At 42.0% G+C, this 24,560-nt stretch overlaps 2 protein-coding genes and 1 long non-coding RNA gene across 4 annotated transcripts; all 3 read left to right on the top strand.

Moving 5' to 3' along the window:
• The first annotated feature begins 916 nt into the window (after positions 1–916).
• On the top strand, positions 917–17,723 carry LOC124114832 (NEDD4-binding protein 2-like). Of its 2 annotated transcripts, none has more exons than XM_048387497.1 (5): positions 917–1,039; positions 5,225–5,389; positions 7,690–7,826; positions 8,753–8,861; positions 17,597–17,723. In XM_048387497.1, exons 2-5 carry the CDS (start codon positions 5,307–5,309, stop codon positions 17,649–17,651), a joined length of 384 nt encoding a protein of 127 aa, XP_048243454.1. In that variant the 5' UTR covers positions 917–1,039; positions 5,225–5,306; the 3' UTR covers positions 17,652–17,723. The 2 variants fall into 2 exon arrangements, with proteins under 2 accessions (XP_048243454.1, XP_048243453.1); XM_048387496.1 differs by lacking the exon at positions 917–1,039 and adding an exon at positions 2,672–2,828.
• LOC124114834 lies at positions 14,798–16,999 on the top strand. Its single transcript, XR_006857903.2, has 3 exons — positions 14,798–15,705; positions 16,158–16,262; positions 16,741–16,999. It is a non-coding gene; the product is annotated as an uncharacterized LOC124114834 (long non-coding RNA).
• Positions 17,724–20,851: 3,128 nt separating the features above from the next.
• LOC125376097 lies at positions 20,852–23,441 on the top strand. The gene is made up of 2 exons (XM_048387708.1): positions 20,852–21,448; positions 21,636–23,441. Exons 1-2 carry the CDS (start codon positions 20,852–20,854, stop codon positions 23,439–23,441), a joined length of 2,403 nt encoding a protein of 800 aa, XP_048243665.1.
• The last annotated feature ends 1,119 nt before the right edge of the window (positions 23,442–24,560 follow it).

The following is a 24,560-nucleotide window of genomic DNA, read 5'->3' as shown; positions in this document are numbered from 1 at the left end:
TAGGGCAAGTCATTCACACGGTCGGGTAGTTTGAGCTATGACACATGACTCTTAAGTCATTTCATATGAAAAAGGTAGCAGTTATTTGTCTAAACGAGAGATCGAGCATGTAGGGCAACCGGTAGAGAAGAAATCGCGGCACAGATATGATGCGAACGTGCCCTGTCGATCACTTCGGGCTTGGCCATTGAATGTTTAGGTTTTGATTATGAACTTCCTGCCCCTAAATATATACTAAACCACCATAATATTAACGATCATAGCTATCTTTCCATATCTTTGATTTGAATATTTTCTGTAAATCAACATCATAAACAGAAGGACAATCTGCACTGTCGTTTCGTCTCTAGCGCGGAGCTAAATCGCCATGACAAATAGTTGATAAACATACTATGCAATATTTGAACAAAAAAACTTCCGTTGCGGACTAAACGTTGGTAGTCTAACGCCAATAACTGTACAGTGGGGAACAGTAAATCTTTCTGACAAGTCTTATGGATTTCTTTTTTCAAATTGGCTGTCTGATATTATAATAGTTGCGTGTTTGTGACATGGGTGCATAATTAAAAAATCGCCGTCATTAGCATGAAGTGCAACATGGCAGAAAAAGGTCCAGAGGCGCGGTAACCACTTAACTATAATCTCGCCATATTTCACGTTCCGTAGCACTGCATAAAATATGATTTACACGATATTAATGCTGAGATGATTAGGATGATGATGGTTAAAATTTCATTCAATGAACGTCAAAAATGTAATGGAAATATACACTGTCGTTTTCTCATGTGTACCGACCATCCCGCCATTTACCGATAGTCGATACAAATATAAAAAACGTGTAAATAAACTTGTTCGTAAAGGACTGAACAGAAATGTATGTGAGCAAGTGGAATCTAAGTTTTAATAATATCTTCCTTATTCCGTTTCCGCACAAACTAAGATTCACATTTCGGTTGTTATTGCCTGGCCGAGTTTTTTTTATAAAACACCCATCACCAAGTACGCCGCTTGATTTACTTTCTGCCTCAAGATATTCCAAGTAAGCATTTCAATAATCACTATATTTATTCCTCTGCTAAATAATGATGTGTTGGGACCATGTACATAGGTATTTTACATTGTTGCAGGATAGTTTAGTGTTTATCATAAAGTTAGACTTTTGGGTACCGCAAGGTCAATTTTCCCTTCTTACGTTAGCGGTATTTGTATGTTTACGAGTTGATTGATAATGGCAAACACTGTAAGCTACTGTTTCAGTGTTGTTATTGGTATAAGTAGATATCAGCACAAGTTAACTGCCCCATGTAAGACATAAGACTGACCAGCGTACTGCTGTGTTGCCGGTAAATGAGGCACACAGCTATGTATATCGAGTGGATGACATCATGCGTGATGTTTAGCTGGCATAATTAGAGTTAAATGTCTGTAGCAAGATGGCATTTAATTTTCGTGACTGAATGTTGATGTATATTATCAGATAGCATCCTTAAGTCAGTATATCTCTAGTCTAGGTAGTATTGTCAGGTATTTTATGGAAGTTATAGGCCTAAACTTTCATGTAGATGAATATCAGCGTCAAAGGTCAGATGTCACAGAGGTTATGGCGTTATGCTCTGTATCAATATTGTGCAAGCCATTTAACTAATATGTAATATTGGTTGCCATTATCTTTCTGGTACTTTGAGAGGGATGAATTGTCTTTGTTATTTGTGTTATATAGCCTAGCTGTACATGTACTAGATTAGATGTCTTAATTATAGGTTAAGACATTATGCTCTGCTTCAATATTTCACAGGCTATTTTAATCAGTATGTAATGTTTACTGGTATTATCATGATTATGTAGTTGGTACTTTGAATTGTGTTGTCATTAATACTATTGAGCTTAGCTACACTAGAGTACAATGTCAGAATATATTTGTTAGTTATCTGATGCTAAGTCATTATCTAATTGTTTTTTTGTGCTTTCAGGTTTTCTTGTCAGAGGCAGGCTAGTGAACTGCCGCCCTTATCTAACCCTGTCATTCACAAATTCTTATAAGTGGTTCTACTAATGAACAGACATTAAATTCAAGTGATGTGTGTTGTGACTATTAAGTGGACCTGGCTACGTGTATTTACGTGAATAAGTATACAGTTGGGAAAAATATGTCTTTCTGACCACTCAGGTCATATTTTTTCTTATGAACAAGGATTTTGTCTGAAATTATTTACGTGTATGTGACATGGGTGCCTAATCAAAATTCGCCGTCATTCGCTTAGTGTTCAAACATGGCAGAAAAAGGCCGAGAAGAGCGGTAGCTACTTTACTAATCTCGCCATATTTCGCAATCCTTAGCATTGTATAAAGTATGAGTTACACGATGTTAAAGCTAAGATGATTTGGGTGATGATGGTTATAGTTTTGACTTTGCGCACTCAGTGTTAAATATCAAAATTCACAGTTTAAAAAGGGCATTTCCTCGGGACCATATATGGTCCCTTGTCACTATGCGGGTGTGAAAAGTGAGGGACTATATATGGTCCCGTGGCACCAAGAGAGAGAACTTTAGAATTCCTGATAAACTATTCAAAGTGACATTCCACTTCGCTCAGCCACTCAACATGAAGAGAAAGTTGGAATTTTGGATAAACTATTCAGAGTGACATTTCAATTCATTCAATGAATACCATTTTCAAAATGATAGAACATTTGTTCGACACGTGTGACCCACACTGTCTCCCAAAGCAGCAGCCTTAATTCACACAGGGTTTAGGAATGCCTGAGGTAATGTATCCATCTAGGTCAATCAGTACAACGCCCATTCATACAGCCGGATATCGGATGAGGTAAACATTATTTTCAGAGTACATACCAACTTATTATCTCTAACTAGGGTACTGTAACTTAAACATGGGTTACCATAAGGGGGGACGTTTATTTCTGTAAGACTATTTACGGTGGTACATCACAGTATAGGGTTGAGGTGGGTAAAAGTTCTTAAAGCCTTGTGGAATAAGGGATAAATGCTACACGGAAGATATGTGTTTCGTGAATTTCAACAGGATTTGGAAAACACTATCGGTGAGATAACAATATTCTGAAACTGTTCATGTATCCTTAATAAGAACTTGGGATGTTTCATTTCAACCTAGCTTTTACAACATACTTGCATTCATTTATCATATGTTCGGTGAATAATATGGGATGTGAACCAGATATCATTTAAGAAGAACGTGTATGGTCAGATTTAGGGTTTAGATGGGAAACTACGGCACGATATAAGCGAAGGAAATCTTTCAGAGTTGGAAATTAAGATTGAAAATAAGAATAAGACAACGAAATATTTCACGGTGTGAATAAAGTAGAGAAGTATTTTTTTTGATAACTATACTATTTTTTATTCATTAATTCTAGTGAAAATGATTGATGGTATTGGTTGAATCATGGATTACGACGATTAAAAGAATTATTTCTAAAGCCTTATCCATAAAGGAATGTGCTGTGTCTGTACGATATGAGCGAAGGAAATCTTTCAGAGTTGGAAATTAAGATTGAAAATAAGAATAAGACTGACTTTTGACAACGAAATTTATCACAGAGTTGGAAATTAAGATTGAAAATAAGAATAAGACTTACTTTTTACAACGAAATATAACACAGTGTTGGAATTTGAGATTGAAAATGAGAATAAGACTTACTTTTTACAACGAAATATATCACTGCGTGAATAAAGTAGAGAAACATTTTTTTTTAAACTATATTCTTTTTATTCATTAATTCTAGTCAACATGATTGATGGTATTGGTTGAATCAACTTTTTTCCATTCAAAAAATGAAAGGTGCGTCTGTATTTTGTAAGACAAAACAAAAAATATATATTTCCTCGCAGTCGACTTGATGATCAAATGGTGAATGAACTCGTACATTCTCCTCTTCGTCTCGATGACGACATTCTACTTATTCATTGAGTAGCTATATCAAGAGATCGAGGACTGTTTCATTCTTTCACGATAGGGTGACATTCCCTTTGATGACGATCATTCTAGTATACATCTAAAGGTATCTACCCCGACTACATTCCACATAGCTAGCATTCCTAAAGAATTCCAAATAGCTGGCATGCCTAAAGAATTCCTCAACTATGACATTTTTTAACAAAGGTGGCATTCTTCACATTCTTAAAACATTCATGCATAATGACGCCGTTCTCATTGTGATGTCATGCATGTCTATTAGCATAACACTTGGCTCATGAATATTCATAGGGCACCTTCCACGGAAGATGCTGGAGGTATTACTTTTGATGTGGAATTTTACCTTTGTTGTTGAGACAGGATGATATTCCAAATCTTCTGTCATTATTTGAGATGTTCTGTAAATATTGTGATTGTGATTTTGAGTAAGATGAATGTCACTCTTTACTACTCTGCAGTTTTGTAGAGATTTACGGTTTCATTTCTTTTGTGCAGAAAACAATCCAAATTTTAATTTCACAAAAATTGCTTGAATCGTTAAAATTTAAGAGATGATCATGATCATTTAATTACATCATTACATTTTCCCTCTTTCGCTATCTACACTTTCGTTTACTTTCGTCATTGAATCAAGGAGTTTGTTACTGTTTCCTATGAGTCTTCTGCATTCTTATCTAAACTTCTCACCTCACCAATGATATGTATATACGTTTCTATTGTATAAAGTGTCTCATAATCCTATAATCAGACTGGACGCACTTTGTATGTCTTTTGTGTACGACTCACTGCTTTAAATCAATACTTCAGCTTGGTTTATTGCTCAGAGTTAATAAACCCTTCAACTTGAGGCTAGTTTATCTTTGTAAATGCGACCCAATTCAATCTGTCTGTCTTATTGATATTTTCAACTCTTCACGTCTGCATACTATTCATACCTCTGAGTCGTTGTCTACAATCTAGGTGACGTAATCGTTTGTAAAGCACCGTGACAATATGCAAGGAAGTAATTACCGTGGGTATTATTAGTGAATCCCGGTGTCACTGCGTGTTGTATGGAAAAGACATACGCAACAATATTTATTTGAAGAAATCTGGTATATGCAGCGTAGTCGTGGTCTTGTGAAGTGCGTTACACAAGGCCATAACAACGTGTGTGTACATGTGTGTAATGACACGCAATAGCTAAACCATTATATATATATATATATATATATATATATATATATATATATATATATATCACACTCAGATAATCCTGCATTTTGTAGGTTGCATGTGCGTCGTGCCCAAGTCTTCCGGATATACCAGGAACATGAAAGCTTGATATTTCATCGTCACATTCAACTCGAAATGGGAGACGTGGAGGTAGTGATATTTCTGGCTGTTGTTATCTCGGTCATACTTGTCATCATTTTCTGCTGTCTTCGAGTTTGGTAAGTTATATTACTAATAATAAAGTATATTGGATTTAACGCTGCTGTGAACAACATGTTAGTCATATCAATTCAAGCAGCGACAGTTTAGTGTTTGGATGGGAGGACCTCAGGATGAAACAGGGTGTAGAGTGAGTGAGTTGTGTTTGAAGCCACTTGAACATTATTTCAGTGATATTGATTGATGCTGTGACAGCTTAGTGTGTGTCTTAACGCCGCACTCAGCAATATTTCAGGTGGATGACGGTGGTCTGTAACTAATCGTGCATTTGCACACAGGTTTTTGTGGCCTCTGCAGTCCCTAACAGTTTTGTTTCGTTTCCTCTAACTGAACTAGAAGTCCAGATATGGTCGGATAGTTTTGGGAATGCACAGCTAGTCATTGTCAGGGAAGCTAGAGAACACAAACTCTAACCTGGTGTCCTCTTCTTGACTGTTTAAGAATATCAGCTATTCAAATCACTAAATACTGATTTCTAAAATCTGTATTGTCTACATGAATCAAATGAACATACAACTAACTTGATAGTAAGATCTTTCAAGTCCCAGAAGTTGGTTTTCCCAGCCTCAAAATTGTTTGTTGTATTCAGCAATTGGCATATCACTGGCATATCTCACCTCAGCTCTAGAATTTGCCTTGCCTTGTTGCGGGTAGCCTCCTTTCGTTTCGAAGTAGGGCCGGGAGTGAAAAACGCCCGTCTTGCTCACCCTGTCCATGGTGTCGTCAGTAGTTCTTTCTTAGATAAGGCTGCTTTCCAGCACATGGAGCTCGAGGTTTCCATGACGATTGCGCCTGCCTGCTACTGCAGTCCTTCAACCAAGCCAAGAATGTTTTAGAGTCGGTGATGTCATTGAATTGTTTACCATGGTCATTTCCGCTGATCTGTGACGGGTTTAGCACGTGAGCAGAGCTTTTTGAAGGCATCCTTTAAGTCAAGTTGAAATTGACTTTTCTGTGGTTCGTTAGTTCAACAATGGCACCAGACATCAGTCGTAAAGAATCGCATGACTTTTTGACCAACTGTTTGGGCCCTCCATGTTAATGTTTGTCCTCTGAAGCGTTCAGGACTTCGTTTGTCAACTCAAGTACAGGGCAGAAAGCCTTAGCAAAAAGGTTTTGTATTTTCTGCAGTTTAACATAAGTCAGTATATGCTGTGTGGTTTTGCTTCAATCCACATTTGACTGTTCACCCAAGGGGCGGACACATTTGGGCAGTTCTCAGGTTTGTTGCACCTATCCCCAGTCTTGGCAGGTGTATCTTTGGCTGGGATCTGAGTCCTTCGTTTAGTGTTCTACCAAGGGCATCTTTACAATTGGGTCCAAATTTGTCTTGGGTTTTGAAAAAATCTTTCAATTCAGATATTACTTTCAACCTGTGACGATCCGGAGTAGAATAGGTCTTCAGCAACCCATGCTTGTCGTAAAAGGCGACATTGCTTGTCGTAAGAGGCGACTAACGGGATCGGGTGGTCAGGCTCGCTGACTTGGTTGATGCATGTCATCGGTCCCATTTGCGTTGATCGATGCACATGAAGCCAACCACTGGATTTGAATGGTCCAGACTCGATTATTTACAGATCGGCGTCATATAGCTTGAATATGCGGCATTAAACAACAAACAAACAAAAAATACAAAAAGATATTACTACTTTAATGACATCCTTGTCAGTTTCATTTTCGTCCTCAGTTGAAATGTTGTCCACAAAGTCAGCAACTGCATCTTCAGGTTCATGATCTGACTTGTGATCGGTAATGCCGCCCCTGCAGGCACGGCTCAGCTTAATTTAATCACTGGCACCTGCGACTTTAAGCTTGAATGACGTACCTCGCTGGTCCCCACCGTGCCCTGACACCAGACTATCAGTGTCATTTTCATGGCACGGAGTAGACACTTGTGTCCGTTGATTTTAGTTAGTATCCGTCAATAATTTGATTGGTACAGCCGTTGGTGTTGTTCAGCCAGGACTTGAGCATGTCAGCGTTGAGGCTTTGGCCATGAATCTGCTCGTCTGTCTCTTCAGCTAAGGAACCTAGGGAACCTAACTCTGCCGCCATCTTGGTCTTCTTGGAAGGTCTTAACGTGCAGTTTTGGCAAGTTATCCTATGAAAATCCAAGGAAGGAGATGAACACCAATCTCCGAGTTCTTAACTTGAGGCCACGCTAGATGTAATCTATGAAGTAAACGCTAGACTACTATGAATACAATGGATCACATGAAAATTCCGTCAAGACAAATTAGGAATACATTCACTTCTGACTGACTAGTTTTGAATTGATGTTTGTACAATTTGTTTGCAGCAGACGCACAGTTCGAAAATTTAATGGATCAGAGATAAGTTTAGATTCAACTAGGTTTACCGGGTACCCCACACTCGATCTCCGTGGGAATTCTGTCAGTAGTGCGATTGACATGTTAAACCGGCACCTTAATTACGGTAAGTGATTCTTAAGGAACATGCTAACATTAACGTTTTCTTTCTTCCTAAGAACACTGCTTCCAAACGGCCGAAGAAAACATCGTTAAACAAGTGCTTTAGGGTGTTTCAAAGTCCACACTTTAATTTTTCATTTTTGTTTTTCATGGAATTTTCTCTTTTCTGTGTTGTCTATGCATAGTCCAATCAAAACCGCGTAACGAAATCGAAATCCGGTTCGTAAACTGTCGTGCAGATTTCGGTCGAGTGCAGGATTTGCAAAGCATGTGCATCGCCAACTAGTTGTCAGAAGATATTTTCCCAATCTTTTCATGTTTTTAATCAAGGTGCTCGTGTGATTTGATGCATTTCGCGATATAAGATCCGATTTATCACAATATAGATCTTGATTATAGATCAGATCGTCCTAACTGGACGTTCTGTGTTGTTTGTTTCCATACACAACTTTCTTTGTTTAATGCTGTCATTGAAGACAGAGAATTTTGTATCACTTGTGATGAAAGGTTCTCTGTCAAGCATATTTTGTTTGACTTCGAAGAGTTGATAATCTTAAGGCGAAAAGATCCATTAACCAATTTCAAAATAAAGAAATTGGTCTGCGTTATAAATTGTGATTGTGTGCTGAAATTACATGTTTATGTTATGTTTATTATCAGTTCATATATTTGTCTTGGTTTTTCTTGGTAGAAAGAGCATGCTACATTGTACCTCAAAAGTTGTGAAATGTAGACACCAAGGGCTGGGGCTGCAGGTAATATAGTTTGAAGACCTGCCTCTTGTCACACAGTCTTACGGAGACTACCATACCATACCAGTTATGTATGGCATGTTATGGATACAATACTAAATGTATAAGCAATCTATGAGATCGTTTTTATAACATAAAGAATCCATATATGTACCTGAATGTTATATCTTTTACAAAGGTCGGCCAATAACTGTCATCACCGGTCAAGGTCACCACAGCCAAGGTGGTATTGACAAGATACGACGAGCTGTCATTGACTATCTGGATGACCGTTCGTATACTTACAGGTATGTACTACTCCTTACACATGTAGACATATCTGAAGTGTCTCGTAATTTTCGATTAGGATGTAGTAACATGTAGCTAGAGCATTAATTTGAATTAAATTGCATTTTGGGGTCGACCATCTAATATTCTGGGATGTTTTTGAATAAAAGAAATTGTTCCTGGGAATACTGAAAACATAGGCCTCAAAGTAGGCATCAAATATTAGAGAAAAACATATTGTTCACTGAATGTGTCCTGCAAAGATGTGTTTTGAAAATATATATTGTCTTGCAGCAATGACCGTAAACATATACTCTGTTTGAACAAAAACGCTCTTCTTCTAAGAAAAGTAAATTATGGATACCGTATTCGACGTAATAAGCGCCCAGGGCGCTCTCAAAATTAGAAATGGGGGGCTCTTATTAGAATATTATTTTAGTGAAAAAAAAACAGAGTTAAAAGATAAAGTTTGTGGTGTATGCTGACAGCCTGAAATGTTTATATACGACAGATATATTTTTCCAGAATTTATTTGCCCATAAAGGATGCATATAACACACAAGTGAGTATTATACGCGAATAAAAAAGTCTTGTGTACATTGATCAATCGGAAGGGGTGCTCATTGGGTTTGTTCACTAGCCAATATATTAGCAACTATCGCCGTGGGCGCTTATTACGTCGAATACGGTACCTGAAAACACAGAACTAGTACAGAGGCATCTGACGGAGGTCATGCTGTATTTTGCTAACAATGGGTGGTTTTCTGTTCCCTTAATTGTTAACAAAACCTAGTTGCGTATTTACAAGTATTTTTTTATATTTTTCAGTTATGTTATTGATGACTTGAACCCGGGACGTATTCACATCCGTCGGAGTTAAAAATATTGATACATCTAAATGTAGTGGTTGTGTTCACAACAGTCACAAATAAATATATTAATACAAGTTAATAATCAAGTTGCAGTGTTTATATACACAGCTAAATATATTGTTAAAATGAAATGCATAGGTGAATTCCATCGAGTGTGTATGAATGAAAATATGAGCAAGTACAGAGATTCATGAACGGAAGTGTGTTCAACGCCGAATGCAATTAATGGTAAAGGGAGACAATAACTTAAACATGAATAATAACGCCAAGGTCACCCGAACTCAGTTACAATTTTGACCATCGTCAGAAATAATTGTTGCTTGGCATCGTCTTCCCATGGACTGAATCAAATTCTCGATGACAGGTTGGTTGGTTGGTTGGTTTGTTGTTTAACGCCGCACTCAGCAATATACCAGCTATATGACGGTGGTCTGTAAATAATCGAGTCTGGACTCCAATGATTGACATCATGAGCATCGATCTACGCAATTGGGATTGATGACGTGCTTCAACCAAGTCAGCGAGCTATGACAGGTCTTGGAATGTTCTGATAATCCTTCCGCGGGCCCCAAAAAGAATGATAGATATCGTGACCAGGAGGGACAGGGAAGGACCTGGATATTGTTTTGAGCTGGGAAAGCCGTGGTTAGTCTAGTCGTATGTGGTCTGGCATTGTGTTGTTGGTGGATGACGTTTTGATTGTTCATGAACGGAATTACATGAGATCTAATGATCAGGGTAACGTTGTGCTGTGAGAATAACGTGAACACAATCCGTTCCCATAACACCCCCACCTCCAAATCTGTCCACTTCTTTCCAGAGTAGAGGTCATACTGCTCATTAGACACGCGACCTTCCGTCAGGAGTATAAAAGCGACAACTTTCCTTCACTACTGAGGCCATTGGCGATGGTTGACGCCGAACTGTCGACGAAGGTGTCGATGTTGTCGATGTCAATGGTCTCCGGGGACGAATGCGAGCCTCGGGTTATGAGATCCTTGTGGTTTGATCGGAGATTCTACGGAGCCCAGGTACTACAGATGCGGTGGTTGTGATGCGGTTGTAAACCTGTTGTGGAAGGGATGAACCTGAGCGGGCGTGGTGTACAAGAACATGGCCGATCACGTATTGTTCCTTGTTGTTAAACACTGTTACAAAGTCCCCCTCTAGTGCTCTGGAACACGTTTAGACTCCTTGTCAAAGGCGGTCTCGATATTGTCCAATCGCGTTATTGCGCTGAGGAGACCGCCTCCGTGGCCTAGTGGTAGAGCGTCTCCCGGAGAACAGAAGGTACAGGGTTCGATCCCAGGCCGCGTCATAGACGTTAAAAGATGGTACTTGGAGTCAGTATACTGTGTCTGAGAGTGGGGTATTCATGTTAAACTGCGGCATGGTATCTCCGTGGGTAGCACTATAAATCGGCATCAGTCCGAACTTCGTTATATATGTGCAATAATCTTGGACAGGACGTTAAACTCAATTTCACCTCACCTCTTACGCTGAGCCTCAATGAGTCTAGGCATAACTTCAAACTTGTTTGTGCTTATTAATACTGTTGCTAGAACAGTACAATTTCGCGGTTTTATTGCTAAAGGCGTGCATGCACATGCAAATTCTGCGTCAGGTGACATTACTCATTTTTATTGCATTAACTTGATTTTTGTTGTGTTTTGGAGCTGCAATCAAATGGAAAAAGGATCCAAAATCGTAATCACCAAAAAAAAAAATACAATTGCTTATCAATATATGCATACAGGCCGGGGTACATTATTATAGTTTGTTTTTGTTTTGTTTGTTTGTTGTTTAACGCCGCACTCAGCAATATTCCAGCTATATGACGGCGGTCTGTAAAATAATCGGGTCTGGACCAGACAATCCAGTGATTGACATCATGAGCATCGACCCACGCAATTGGGATCGATGACATGCATCAACCAAGTCAGCGAGCCTGACCACCCGATCCCGTTGGTCGCCTTTTACGACAAGCATAGTCGCCATTTACGGCAAGTATGGGTTGCTGAAGACCTATTCTAGCCCGGAATTTTTCACGGTCTTCAGCAACCCATGCTTGCCGTAACAGGTAACTATGCTTGTCGGAAGAGGCGACTAACGGCATCGGGTGGTCAGGCTCGCTGACTTGGTTGATGCATGTCATCGACCCCAATTGCGCGGATCGATGCTCATGATATTAATCACTGGATTGTCTGGTCCAGACTCCATTATATTCAGATGGCCGTCATATAACTGGAATATTGCTGAGTGCGGCGTTAAACAACAAACAAACAAACAATATATGCATACTGTCTATACCCCCTCCATGATATTAATCTGCATTGCGTTTCTTTTTTTAGTTGTATATATTGATATATCAAGTGGTAGTGTTTATTTACTGCATAGTCACGAATTCTACTAAAAAGAGGGCGGTCACCATGCAGTCAATAACATATATCAGTGTAGGGTCCATGAACCGAACGTCAAGGGAACTGTATCTTGTTTACTCAAGGTATCGTAAATCGTCTATCTTGCGAGTTACGTCTAATCAATAGGGTGTACTGCTCATGTGACCCAAATGGGATTTGGGCGTATTTTAGGTAACATGTCAATTAGATCTTCCTGCTTTTCTCGGTGACTCGACAACTATCTTTATAGACAAATGTGTACTGTAAGATCGATTCATATATACCTGCTAAAAAATAGTGCAGAAGTCATGAATTGATTTTTGGAAACACGACTGAAATGAATGGGACAAAGTCTTTTCCATAATCATAAGAAATCTCTGCTAAACGTAGAGTCGATTGTACGATCATGAGTATGTCTTTATAAAACACCATCAAATAGTAATGATACCAGGTGTTCGCGAAAAGGCCACCGTATCCTGCATCATTATTGGCTCTCAACACAAACACATGCAAAGGAAAGGCAATTGTTCTGCTTAAAAAACAAGGGAGCATATATCTTACAAAACAAAATAGGGCAATGTATCGGACATGATTGAAACACCTTATACATGTGCTAAGCGAAGCACAGTGTTGTCAGCTTGACCTCGTTGCCGTCCTGTTTAAACATGCTGGGTGTATCGCATGGAACACTCTTATAATAGGTTTCAACAAAACGCCAGTGAGAGCTGATTCCATGAAAGGAGAGTAAAAATAGCAGCTGATTCATCTAATTCCAAGAAAGGTGAGTAAAGATCGCTGATTCAACGAAACTCGATTGATCCGTTTTACTTTCGTTTTGCGCGAAACCGTGCGACAGTAATTCGCCTTTACCGGTTTATACAAAAAAGAGCGCATTGTTGTGTTAGACAAACAATGGGATCGTGTATACAGAAATGTTGCTCATGTGAAAGCGCCGCTGTTTACAGTGATTCAGTATATCACGGTGTCAGCTGCGTGTTGTGGGTTTGTTTTGGGTTTGTTTAACGCCGCACTCGGCAATATTCTTATGGCACCTACAGGGTATGAAGGCTCACTCAAAACAACACGCTTTATAACGGTATTGATAACAGCTCGGTTGATGAAGTCCCCTAGGACGAAGTGTGTGAACGTGTAAGTAATGGTACAGAGTACGTGCAGTCTGTTTGCTCGAGCTGAATATGCGTATCAGAAGGGAGAATGAGCGATTTTACACACCAAGAAAGGCAAAGCTGTTGGTCTGGATGGTGTACCAGTTGAAGTTTTACAAACTCTCACTGATATATATTGTAAGTACTTTGTGTTTAAAATGGCATATCAGTATTAATGATGACAAAATCAAAACTGTTAATTTTAGAAGAAAACTGTTACATCTTATTAGCAGTTTTAGTGTGGCAATACTCCCCTCTCTTCTGATAGGGATTATTGGTATCAAGAATTGTGTCAAAACGAATATCTGCAAATGCACAAGACTGCAAAAGAGCTATGTCAGTCCGCTAGGAGAGGGTTATCTGGTCTGTAAACTAAATATATTAATGAACTTGTATACATGTAAGTGGCTGGTTGAACCAGGTTGTTTATGGTGCCAGTATATGGGGTTGAAGTTGTGCCGAATAATGCTGCCCGAATGTTTCTTGGTTTAAATAAATATGCACCTGTTCTTGCAAGAAGAGAAGATATGTTGAATGAGAAGATTGAATGTTTCAAATATCTTTTTAGTTTTAAGTCTATGCAGCAAGATCGCCTGCCTAATGTAATTCATCGATGGTCTGGATGTTTTACTACTTCTTGGGATAGTGACATAATGAACCTTTTGAATCAGTATCTATCTGTAATCACTTACTGGAAACTAGATGGGGCGTTAAACGCTGTGTTGGGTGTATTAGAAACGTTTTAATTCAAGATGATAGAGTTAAATGACACGCTTTGCACCTGTTCTTGCAAGAAGAGAAGATATGTTGAATGAGAAGATTGAATGTTTCAAATATCTTTTTAGATTTAAGTCTATGCAGCAAGATCGCCTGCCTAATGTAATTCATCGATGGTCTGGATGTTTTACTACTTCTTGGGATAGTGACATAATGAACCTTTTGAATCAGTATCTATCTGTAATCACTTACTGGAAACTAGATGGGGCGTTAAACGCTGTGTTGGGTGTATTAGAAACGTTTTAATTCAGGATGATAGAGTTAAATGACACGCTTTGCTTTGAAAATGATAAGGCAAGTGCAAATGGAAATAAGTTACGAACTTTGTTACGAACTTACAGAAAATCAAAGGTACACCTACTGTTGATTTCTATCTTTACAAAAATATGTATGGAGAACATCGCCATATAAAAGCCAAGTTTAGATGTGGAATTTTACCTTTGTTGTTGAGGCAGGAAGATATTCCAAATCTTCTATGTCACTATTTGAGATTTTGAGTAAGATTTTGAGTAAGATGAATGTCACTCTTTACTACAGTGCAGTTTTGTAGAGATTTACGGTTTCATTTATTTTGTGCAGAAAACAATCAAAATTGTAATGCTCTTTGCGACGAGGTAACATTTGTTTACTTCAAACGTTTCTCAAAAATTGCTTGAATCGTCAAAATATAAGCGATGATCTTGATCATTTAATTACATCATTACATTTTCCCTCTTTGGCTATTGACACTTTCGTCTTCATTGAATCAAGGAGTTTGTTATTGTTTCCTGTGAGTCTTCTGCATTCTTATCTAAACTTCTCACCTCACCCATAATATGTATATACGTTTCTATTGTATAAAGTGTCTCATAATCCTATAATCAGACTGGACGCACTTTGTATGTCTTTTGTGTATCAATTATATTTGTACATGTTGTGCGTGTGACACCCTAATAAACCCCCTTCCTCCCCCCTCCTTCCTTCTACTACTGCTAATCGCATGTTTGACATATCTCACGCTGTGTGTTCAACTGCTATCTGCTTACTGTGAGCAGGGAGACTGTGCAAAGACTACATCGGCTCACTGCTTTAAATCAATACTACAGTTTGGTTATTGCTCAGAGTTAATAAACCCTTAAACTTGAGGCTAGTTTATCTTTGTCAATGCGACCCAATTCAATTTGTCTGTCTATTGATATTTTCAACTTCTCACATCTGTATACTATTCATACCTCTTGAGTTGTTGTCTACAGCCTAGGCGACGTGATCGTTAGTAAAGCACAATGACAATATGCAAGGAAGTAATTACCGTGGGTAATATTAGTGAATCCCGGTGTCACTGCGTGTTGTATGGAAAAGACATACGCAACCATATTTATTTGAAGAAATGCGGTATATGCAGCGTTGTCGTGGTCTTGTGAAGTGCGTTACACAAGGCCATAATAACTTGCTGAACTATCACACACATATATATATAGCCCACTCAGATAATCCTGCATTATGTAGGTTACTTGTGCGTCGCGCCCAAGTCGGCGGGACATACCAGGAACAAGAAAGCTTGATATTTCATCGTCACATTCAACTCGAAATGGGAGACGTGGAGGTAGTGATATTTCTGGCTGTTTTTATGTTGGTCATAATTATCATCGTTTTCTTCTGTCTTCCAGATGGGTAAGTAATATTACTAATGATAAAGTGTATTGGATTTAACGCTGCTGTGAACAATATGTCAGTCATATCGATTCCAGCAGCGACAGTTTAGTGTTTGGATGGGAGGACCTCAGGATGAAACAAGGTGTAGAGTGAGTGAGTTGTGTTTGAAGCCGCTTGAACATTATTTCAGTGTTATTGATTGATGCTGTGACAGCGTAGTGCGTGCGTGCGTGCGTGCGTGCGTGTGTGTGTGTCTTAACGCCGCACTCAGCAATATTTCATTTACATGACGGTCGAACCTAACTCTGACGCCATATTGGTCTTGGTCTTCTTGGAAGGTCTTTTATGTGCATTTTAGCAAGTGATCCTACGATAATCCAAGGTCTCTCTCTCTCTCTCTCTCTCTCTCTCTCATGACTCCGAAGGAAGGATGGTGAAATGGAATTGATGTTTTTACAATTCTTTTGCAGTGAACGCACAGTTCGAAATGGAGGATGGTATAGTTTACAATCAATCAGATTCAGGTCCCTCCGTCAGTGATGCGATTAATACGTGAGAGCAGAACCTTAATATCCGTAAGTGATTCATAAGGAACATGCTAACATTTACGTTTTCTATCTTCCTGAAACAATGCTTCCAAACTGCAGGAAAAGCAACGTTTTAAGTCCATACTTTTCGTGTTTGGTTTACATGGAATTTCATGTTGTTTGTTTCCATACACAACGTTCCTTGTTTAACGTTGTCAGTGAAGACAGAGAAAGGGATTTTAACAACAATTTCCTGTTGGCAATTGTCACAAACTAACAAGGTAGAACCTACTGCATGTATCACTTGTGATGATAGGTTCACTGTCAAGCATATTTTGTTTGACTTCCTAGAGTTGATAATTGCAAGGCGTTCCTGTAATAAAGCAGAATATCGAAAAGATACGTTAACCAATGATTTTAGAATATATTGATCTGTAATATGAATTGTGATTATGTGCTGAAATTGCATGTTTTGTTATGTAAAATACAATTACATATATTTGTCTTTCTTTGTTTTTCTTGGTAGAAAGAGCATGCTACATTGTACCTCAAAAGTTGTGAAATGTAGACACCAAGGGCTGGGGCTGCAGGTAATATTGCCCTGCATAAAGGGAAAGTTGACTATTGGAAGTTTGAAGTCCTGCCGCTAGTCACACAGTCTTACGGAGATAAACCAGTTATGTATGGCATGTAATGGATTCAATACTAAATGTGTGATGCAATCTATACAATCGTTTTTTTATAACATAAAGAATCCATATATGTACCTGCATGTTATATTTTTTACAAAGGTGGGCAAATAACTGCCATCACCGGTCAAGGTCACCACAGCTATGGTGGTATTGACAAGATACAACGAGCCGTCATCGACTATCTGGATGACCGTTTGTTTACTTACAGGTATGTACTACTCCTTACACATGTAGACATATCTGAAGTGTCTCGTACTTTTCGATCAGGATATAGTAACACGTAGCCAGAGCATTAACTTAAATGGAATTGCATTTTGGGGTCGACCACCTAATATTCTGGGATGTTTTTGAATAAAGAAATTGTTCCTTGGAATACTGAAAAAATGGGCCTCAAAGTAGGCATCAAATTTTAGAGAAATACATATTGTTCACTGAATGTGTCCTGCAAAGATGTGTTTTGAAAATATATTATGTCTTGCATCAGTGACCGTAAACATAGACTCTGTTTGAACAAAAGCGCTCTTCTTCTAAGAAAAGTAAATTATGGATACCTGAAAACACAGAACTAGTACAGAGGCATCTGACGGAGGTCATGATGTATTTTGCTAACAATGGAAGGTTTTATTAATTCCCTTAATTGTTAACAAAACCTAGTTGCGTATTTACAAGTATATTTTTCTTATTTTTCAGTTATACTGTTGATGACTTGAACCCGGGACGTATTCACATCCGTCGCAGATACTAGTATATATATTGATACATCTAATTGTAATGGTTGTGTTCACATCAATCACAAATAAATATATTAATACATCTAGTTGTAGTGTTTGTATTCACAGCTAAATATACTACTAAAAAAGAAATGCATAGGTAAATTCCATCAAGTGTGTATGATTTGTTTGTTTGTTGTTTAACGCCGCACTCAGCAATATGACAGCGGTCTGTAAATGATCAAGTATGGACCAGATAATCCAGTGATTGACATCATGAGCGTGAGCAAGTCCAGAGATTCATGAACAGAAGTGGGTGCAAGGTCGAATTCAATTATTGGTTAAGGGAGACAACAACTTAAATAATGTCATGGCCACACGAACTCAGTTACAATTTTGACCTCCACCAGAAATAATTGTTGCTTGGCATCGCCTTCCCATGGACTGAATCAGATTCTTGATGACAGGTCTTGGAGTGTTATGATAATCCTTCCGCAAGCCAAAAAGAAAGCTGGCAACGTTTGAGGTACGGAATGATAGATATCGTGACCAGGATGGACAGGGAAGGACCTGGAAATTGTTTTGAGCTGGGAAAGCCATGGTCAGTCTAGTCATATGTGGTCTGGCATTGTGTTGTTGGTGGATGACGTTTTGATTGTTCATGAACGGAATTACATGAGGTCCAATGATTTCATCAGAGTAACGTTGTGCTGTGAGAATAACGTTAACAAGATCCGTTCCTCCACTGTGTGAGATGGTTGCCATGCCATAACACACCCACCTCCAAATCTGTCCACTTCTTGCACGCAGTAGAGGACATACCGCTCATTTGACACGCGACCTTCCGTCAGGAGTCTAAAAGCGACAATTTTCCTTTACTACTGAGGCCATTGACGATGGTTGACGCCGAACTGTCAACGGAGGTGTCGATGTCAATGGTCTCTGGGGACGAATGCCAGCCCCACGTTATCAGTTCCTTGTGGTTTGATCGGAGATTCTACAGAGCCCAGGTACTACAGATGCGGTGTTTGTGATGCGGTTGTAAACCTGTTGTGGAAGGGATGAACCTGAGCGGGCGTGGTGATACGTGGTGTACAAGAACGAGGCTGATCACGTATTGTTCCTTGTTGTTAAACACAGTTTCAAAGTCCCCCTCTGGTGCTCATGTACACGTTTAGACTCCTTGTCTTGTCTTGTCTTGTCTTGTCTTGTCTTCAAATGTCCAATCGCATTATTGCACTGAGAAGACCGCCCCCGTGGTCTAGTGGTAGAGCGTCCGCCCTGAGAACGGAAGGTACGGGGTTCGATTCCAGGCCGCGTCATAGACGTTAAAAGATGGTACTTGTTGTTACCCTGGCTGGTCGGCTCAGAGTCCGTATACTGTGTCTGAGAGTGGGGTATTCATGTTAAACTGCGGCATGGTATCTCAGTGGGCTAGCACTATAAATCGGCATCAGTCCGGACTTCGTTATATATGTGCAATAATCTTGGACGGGACGTTAAACCCAATTTCACCTCACCTCACCTATTACGCTGAGCCTCAATAAGTCCAGGCATAACTTCAAACTCGTTAGTGCTTATTGTTGCTAGAACAGTACAATTTCGCGGTTTTATTGCTAAAGGCGTGCATGCGCATGCTGCACGTGCAATTAATGCACATGCAAATTCTGCGTCAGGTGACATTACTCATGTTTTAGTCTGTTTTCAGTCGTACAAATGGGTATCTCATACCTCTAGTCGCACGTTAAAAGGAAGCCAGAAGCTCGAATGTAGACAATAAACTTGTTTCCGTCCGGTTGCGCACGCACCTCCCTATGATATGTCACAAATCTCTCAGCGCGCCTCTGAGCTGGTCGCTCGAGAAGGACTTTCGCGATAGACTGCTAGTTTGTTGTCTACTAGTACTTATAGTGTGTCTACAGTTGTTGTTCTAATAAAGTAATGATAATATGTCTTCCCTGTAGACTCCTGGAATGTAATCCTTGCATGGTAATCCATTGTTTGTGTTCAACACGTGTTTCACTGTTTGACTTGATTATACACGTGGCAACATGTCGGGCATTTGTGCCTCGTGTCAACGAAAACTGTCTAAAGTAGATCCCCACAAGTATTGTCCTTCCTGCATAATTAAGGACGGGTTTTCAACGTGTTCGGGGGATAAACGTTGTAAAGAATGTGAGCACTCGTCTTCTATCAACTTTAACTTGTATCTTCGTGCGTTGGCGAAGCGGGCTACTGACCAGCGCTACAAGCAGAGAAGGTCATCGGGTGGATCCTTGGACTCTGCACCCTCTACATCTGGCCCTGGGGGTGGCGCGTCGGCCACACCCAAGAAATCAGTTGATAAAGACCCGCCTCAGTCAACTTATGTTTTCGACAAGACACGTGACCGTTCGCCTGCTGTTGATACTACCCGCACGACTGATCTTCGTTGATCGAGAGCGTCACTCAGCCACCCCCGTTACGACGGGACCGGGTGGTGACGAGGACCACGAGGGGACTATGGTCCCCAGTCGGTCCGTCTCTCGTCTTGCCAACTACGATAGGAACGTCGTGCGGGTCGACAGTGAACACAGATCCCTCTCTAGAAGTCGTTCCCGTTCACGGGACGACAGGTCGAGGGCCTCGTCGAGAGACAGTAAACGACACGAGGACGTTCGTCGCCTTCGTGGACGTCGTGAGTTCGTTTCGGACGATAACTACGATGGGGATCGTAGTACTTCTACAGTAAGAGATCGTAGCCCTCGCCCCCACGGGGACGTGCGACGCTCTCGAAGGGAGTTTTTTGGAGATCAGCGTCGTAGAGCTGATGACCGATCGACACCCTCGTCTCACTTTCCTATCGACCCGACTTTGATAGCCCAGATCTCGACGGCGTCGACCAAGAAGAATTTGACTACGTTGGAGGTCCATGGACCATCGACCAGTACACCAGTTCCTTCATCTACGCCTACACAATCGACGTCGACGATGGATTGTGACGACAGCCCTCCTAGGCCTCCCAAAGACATTGAGTTGTTTGCTTGGCTATCTAACTTTCTGCCTGAGTTATCAAATGATGCCGACAAACTGACGCGTGCTGGCTTTAAAGTCGGAGATACGCCACAGTCTCTTCAGTTTTCACCTCCCGATGTCTTCAGAGCCATGGCTCACGATATGGACCAGAACTTTGCCTCTGCTCTCGGGACAGAGTTTCAACAAGCCGCCTGGTGGATCTAGTTACCCGATCTATGGCATGCCGTTTTCGTCACCCATGAGTAGGGACTTGGATTGGGGGCTACTCTTCAAGACACCAGCGCCCTCCAAGATTCTAGTAGAAGACAGACATTTGGAATCCATGGACACTGCTGTTCGTCACCAGCTACAACCGCTTGCTATGCTGTCCACAGCGATCGAGGCCCTCTCAGTGTATTTTGAGGAGAAAGACCCCCTCGACGAGGACGAAAGGACGGTGCCATCAATCCTCACCTGTATGCAACGGTGGATCTCGGACGTCCTCGCCCGATATGTATCGGGCCAGATTACTACGGCACGTCGTCATGGTTACATCGCCTGCACTGACCTACCTGATCGTCATGGCAGGACACTCTTACGGGCCCCGTGGTCATCGCAACAGTTGTTTGACGGTCGTACCAACGATGTTCTGGACAAGTACTCCAAGGAAGCCGAGCGTGACATCATCATTTCGGCTTCACACAACATGTCCAGGCGGCCACCGGTTTCGAACGCCCCACGACGCCGTTATAGAAACGAGAATGTGCAACGGGCCTTCCGTAGGGACGTGCCTCGACAGCCGTCCCGCAAGAGAGATTCCGACAGGAAAGGTCGCCAGGTCTCCTTTTCCAAGTATCCCAGAGGGGGAAAGGGCCAGCGGGGGAGGAAGTGAGGTCCCTTCCCCCGCCGTCGCCGTGGTTGGAGTCCCCCCCCCGGTGACACTACCTTTAGACGAGCTACCGGTAGGGGGGAGACTTCATCACTATGCCCACAAGTGGGTTTTCCTCAACGACCCTTACGTTCAGAACATTTTGACAACAGGCTACGCCCCACGTCTGAGATCGACGCCACCACTGACGTCATCCCCGACATTCCACATTCCACCAACAGATCGGCTGACGGAGGCCATCGATTTGTTGGTGGAAAAGGCGGCCGTACTTCGCCTAGGGACATCGGCACCATCGCCGGGGTACTACTCGCCCATCTTTCTAGTACCCAAGAAAAACTCCACAAAGATGCGGCTTATTTTCAATCTCAAAAAGTTCAACGCAACATACCTCCAACAACCCGACACATTCACCATGATATCCCTCAGCTCTCTGCGTCGGATGATATTACCGAACGACTTCCTCGTCTCGATAGACCTTCAGGACGCGTATCTACATGTACCAATAGCTTCCGAGTTCCAGAAGTACCTCCGATTCGAATACCAAGGTATTCATTACCAGTGGGCGGCCCTCCCGTTTGGAATTTCTACGGCCCCGTGCATTTTCACACGGATCATGAAGACGGTCGTAGAATGGCTCCATCGGCAGGCGATCAGGGTCGCCTTCTACCTAGACGACGGGCTCCAAGCTCACCAATTCACAGAAGCCCTTCAAGAAGAGTTGGCGACCACCCTGAGTCTACTACGGTACCTCGGGTGGATCGTCAACTTTCAAAAGTCGGACTTGGTTCCAACTCGGGATCTACAGTACATTGGGATACGCTTCAAGACGGGAGTCAATCTGGTCATGGTACCTCAAGACCGTTGGGACAAGATTGTCAGCAGCGTTCCGAGACTTCTACATGCCCCGGCGTCGGTGCACACGTGGCAGGAAGTCCTCGGTCTGTTGACATCGGCCAAAGACCTGACTCGCCGAGGTCGTCTTCAACTTTGTCCGCTGCAGAGATTGCTGTACCCCCACCTGGAGTTTCCCAATCTCCTGGTTCCACTTCCGGCGCAGCTACGTTGTTTTATGGAGTGGTGGCTCCAGCCGTCGAACGTTTGCGAAGGCGTCTTTATGAGCAAGCCTCCGTTCATACTACACCTATTCGTAGACGCGTCATTGGAAGGCTGGGGAGCGCACTTCGCGGACGACCAAGCGGCCGGGCTGTGGTCGCCAGTAGAAAAGGTCCTCCACATCAACTGCCTCGAGATGGAAGCAGTGATTCGGGCGGTCGAGTTCTGGAAACTTCGACTCCGTCGGAAACGGCTGATGATACAGTCGGACAACTCCACAGTCGTCCACTGCGTCAACAAACAGGGAACGACTCGGTCGGCGGCCCTTCTGGACCGGACATTCAGGTTCTTCGCCCTCGTCGACGACTTGGACATGGGCGTACGCGCCCGTCACATCCCGGGGGCCAAGAATGTGATAGCCGACGCCCTGTCGAGACCATCGAGGCCGTCTCCCACGGAGTGGATGATCCATCCGACAGTCTTTCATCTGCTGACAGATCGACTCTGGTTGCCCCAAGTAGATCTCTTTGCAACCCGGTACAACAACCGCCTCCCTCGATTCGTGTCGCCGGTTCCAGACCCACGGGCATGGGACCACGACGCTCTAGCGATATCGTGGGAGGGTCTAGACGCTTACGCGTTTCCGCCAACGGTGCTGTTACCATCGATACTGGTGAAAGTTCGTCAAACGGCCAACCTACGTCTGCTTTTGGTCGCGCCTTATTGGCCGGCCAGAACGTGGTTCCCGGAACTTCTTCAGATAATCGATCAACCACAGTTCCCGTTGCCAGATCGAGACGACCTCCTTCTTCATCCTCACACCGACGACTTGCATCCGGGGATAAAGAACTTCCAGCTTCACGCCTGGGTTTGCTTAAGACCTCGTTAATGAAGAAAGGCTATTCGGCTAAAGCGGCAGCGCTTGTCTCGTCGGCACATCGAGTTAGGACTCGTAAGCTGTACGATGACAAGTGGACCACTTTCTCCATTTTCGCCAGGTCTCATGGCTTCAACCCGGCGGTAGCGACCCCACCACAGGTGGCGGAGTTCCTAGTCTCTCTCCGGTCATCTCGGCGTCTGAAAGGGTCGACGATCTCGACATATCTGGCAGCTTTGGCTTCGGTGGTGCCGTCTCCTACGGGCGACAAGCTCACTAAAGTACCGGAGTTGCAGAAGATTCTACGTGCCTTCATGGTTGAAGATCAGTCACGTAAATTCCGACCGCCGGCCTGGGACCTCGATGTCGTTCTGCGCAACCTGTCTAGTCAGGCTTACGAGCCTCTCGATCAGGTCGCGTTCGACTTATTGTCTCAGAAAACGGCTTTCCTTCTCTCGCTGGCTACGGCTGCGAGAATTTCGGAAATTCATACCATTGACGTCGGTCGGATTACGTTCGATCAGCGTAACCATGGCAACGTCCATCTTGGCCTCAGATGGGATTTTTTAGCGAAAAATCAACTTCCTGGCCAAGATCCGAGAATGTTCCACATTCCTTCCTTGTCTGCCATTATGGGCCCTCATGATCACGCTGATCTCACCTTGTGCCCAGTTCGTGCGCTTCGTATTTACCTGCAGCGTTCTGAACAGCGACGACAACATTTTCGACGGCTGTTCATACCGCTCTCAACCAATGCAAAGAAAGAGATTACACGTAATACTCTCTCATTTTGGTTGAGAGCGGTAATTCTCAGAGCTTACGAGGCGCAAGGACTCGCACCTCCCACCTCCTCTCATCCGCACGAAGTTCGAGCCATCGCTTCAACATTAGCACTCCACAGTAATTGTTCGCTACAAGCTATTATGGAGGGCTGCTTTTGGAGATCTACTTCTGTGTTTGCTTCGCATTATCTTACTATAGAGATATCTCCACAGAAGATGTTGAAGGACTCAAACAGTTTGGTCCACTCGTGGTGGCACAACAGATCTCTCAGAAAAGACAGTGAATTTGTGTTTTATTCACTTTGGAGTTTTTGCTCGACACTTCGTGACATATAACAGGTTACAATAA

Source organism: Haliotis rufescens, unplaced genomic scaffold, assembly GCF_023055435.1.
Source record: "Haliotis rufescens isolate VD_foot unplaced genomic scaffold, xgHalRufe1.0.p SCAF_7, whole genome shotgun sequence".
Classification (NCBI taxonomy): domain Eukaryota; kingdom Metazoa; phylum Mollusca; class Gastropoda; order Lepetellida; family Haliotidae; genus Haliotis; species Haliotis rufescens.
The sequence above is the reverse complement of the archived record's forward strand: the minus strand, read 5'-3'. Positions and strand labels throughout refer to the sequence as shown.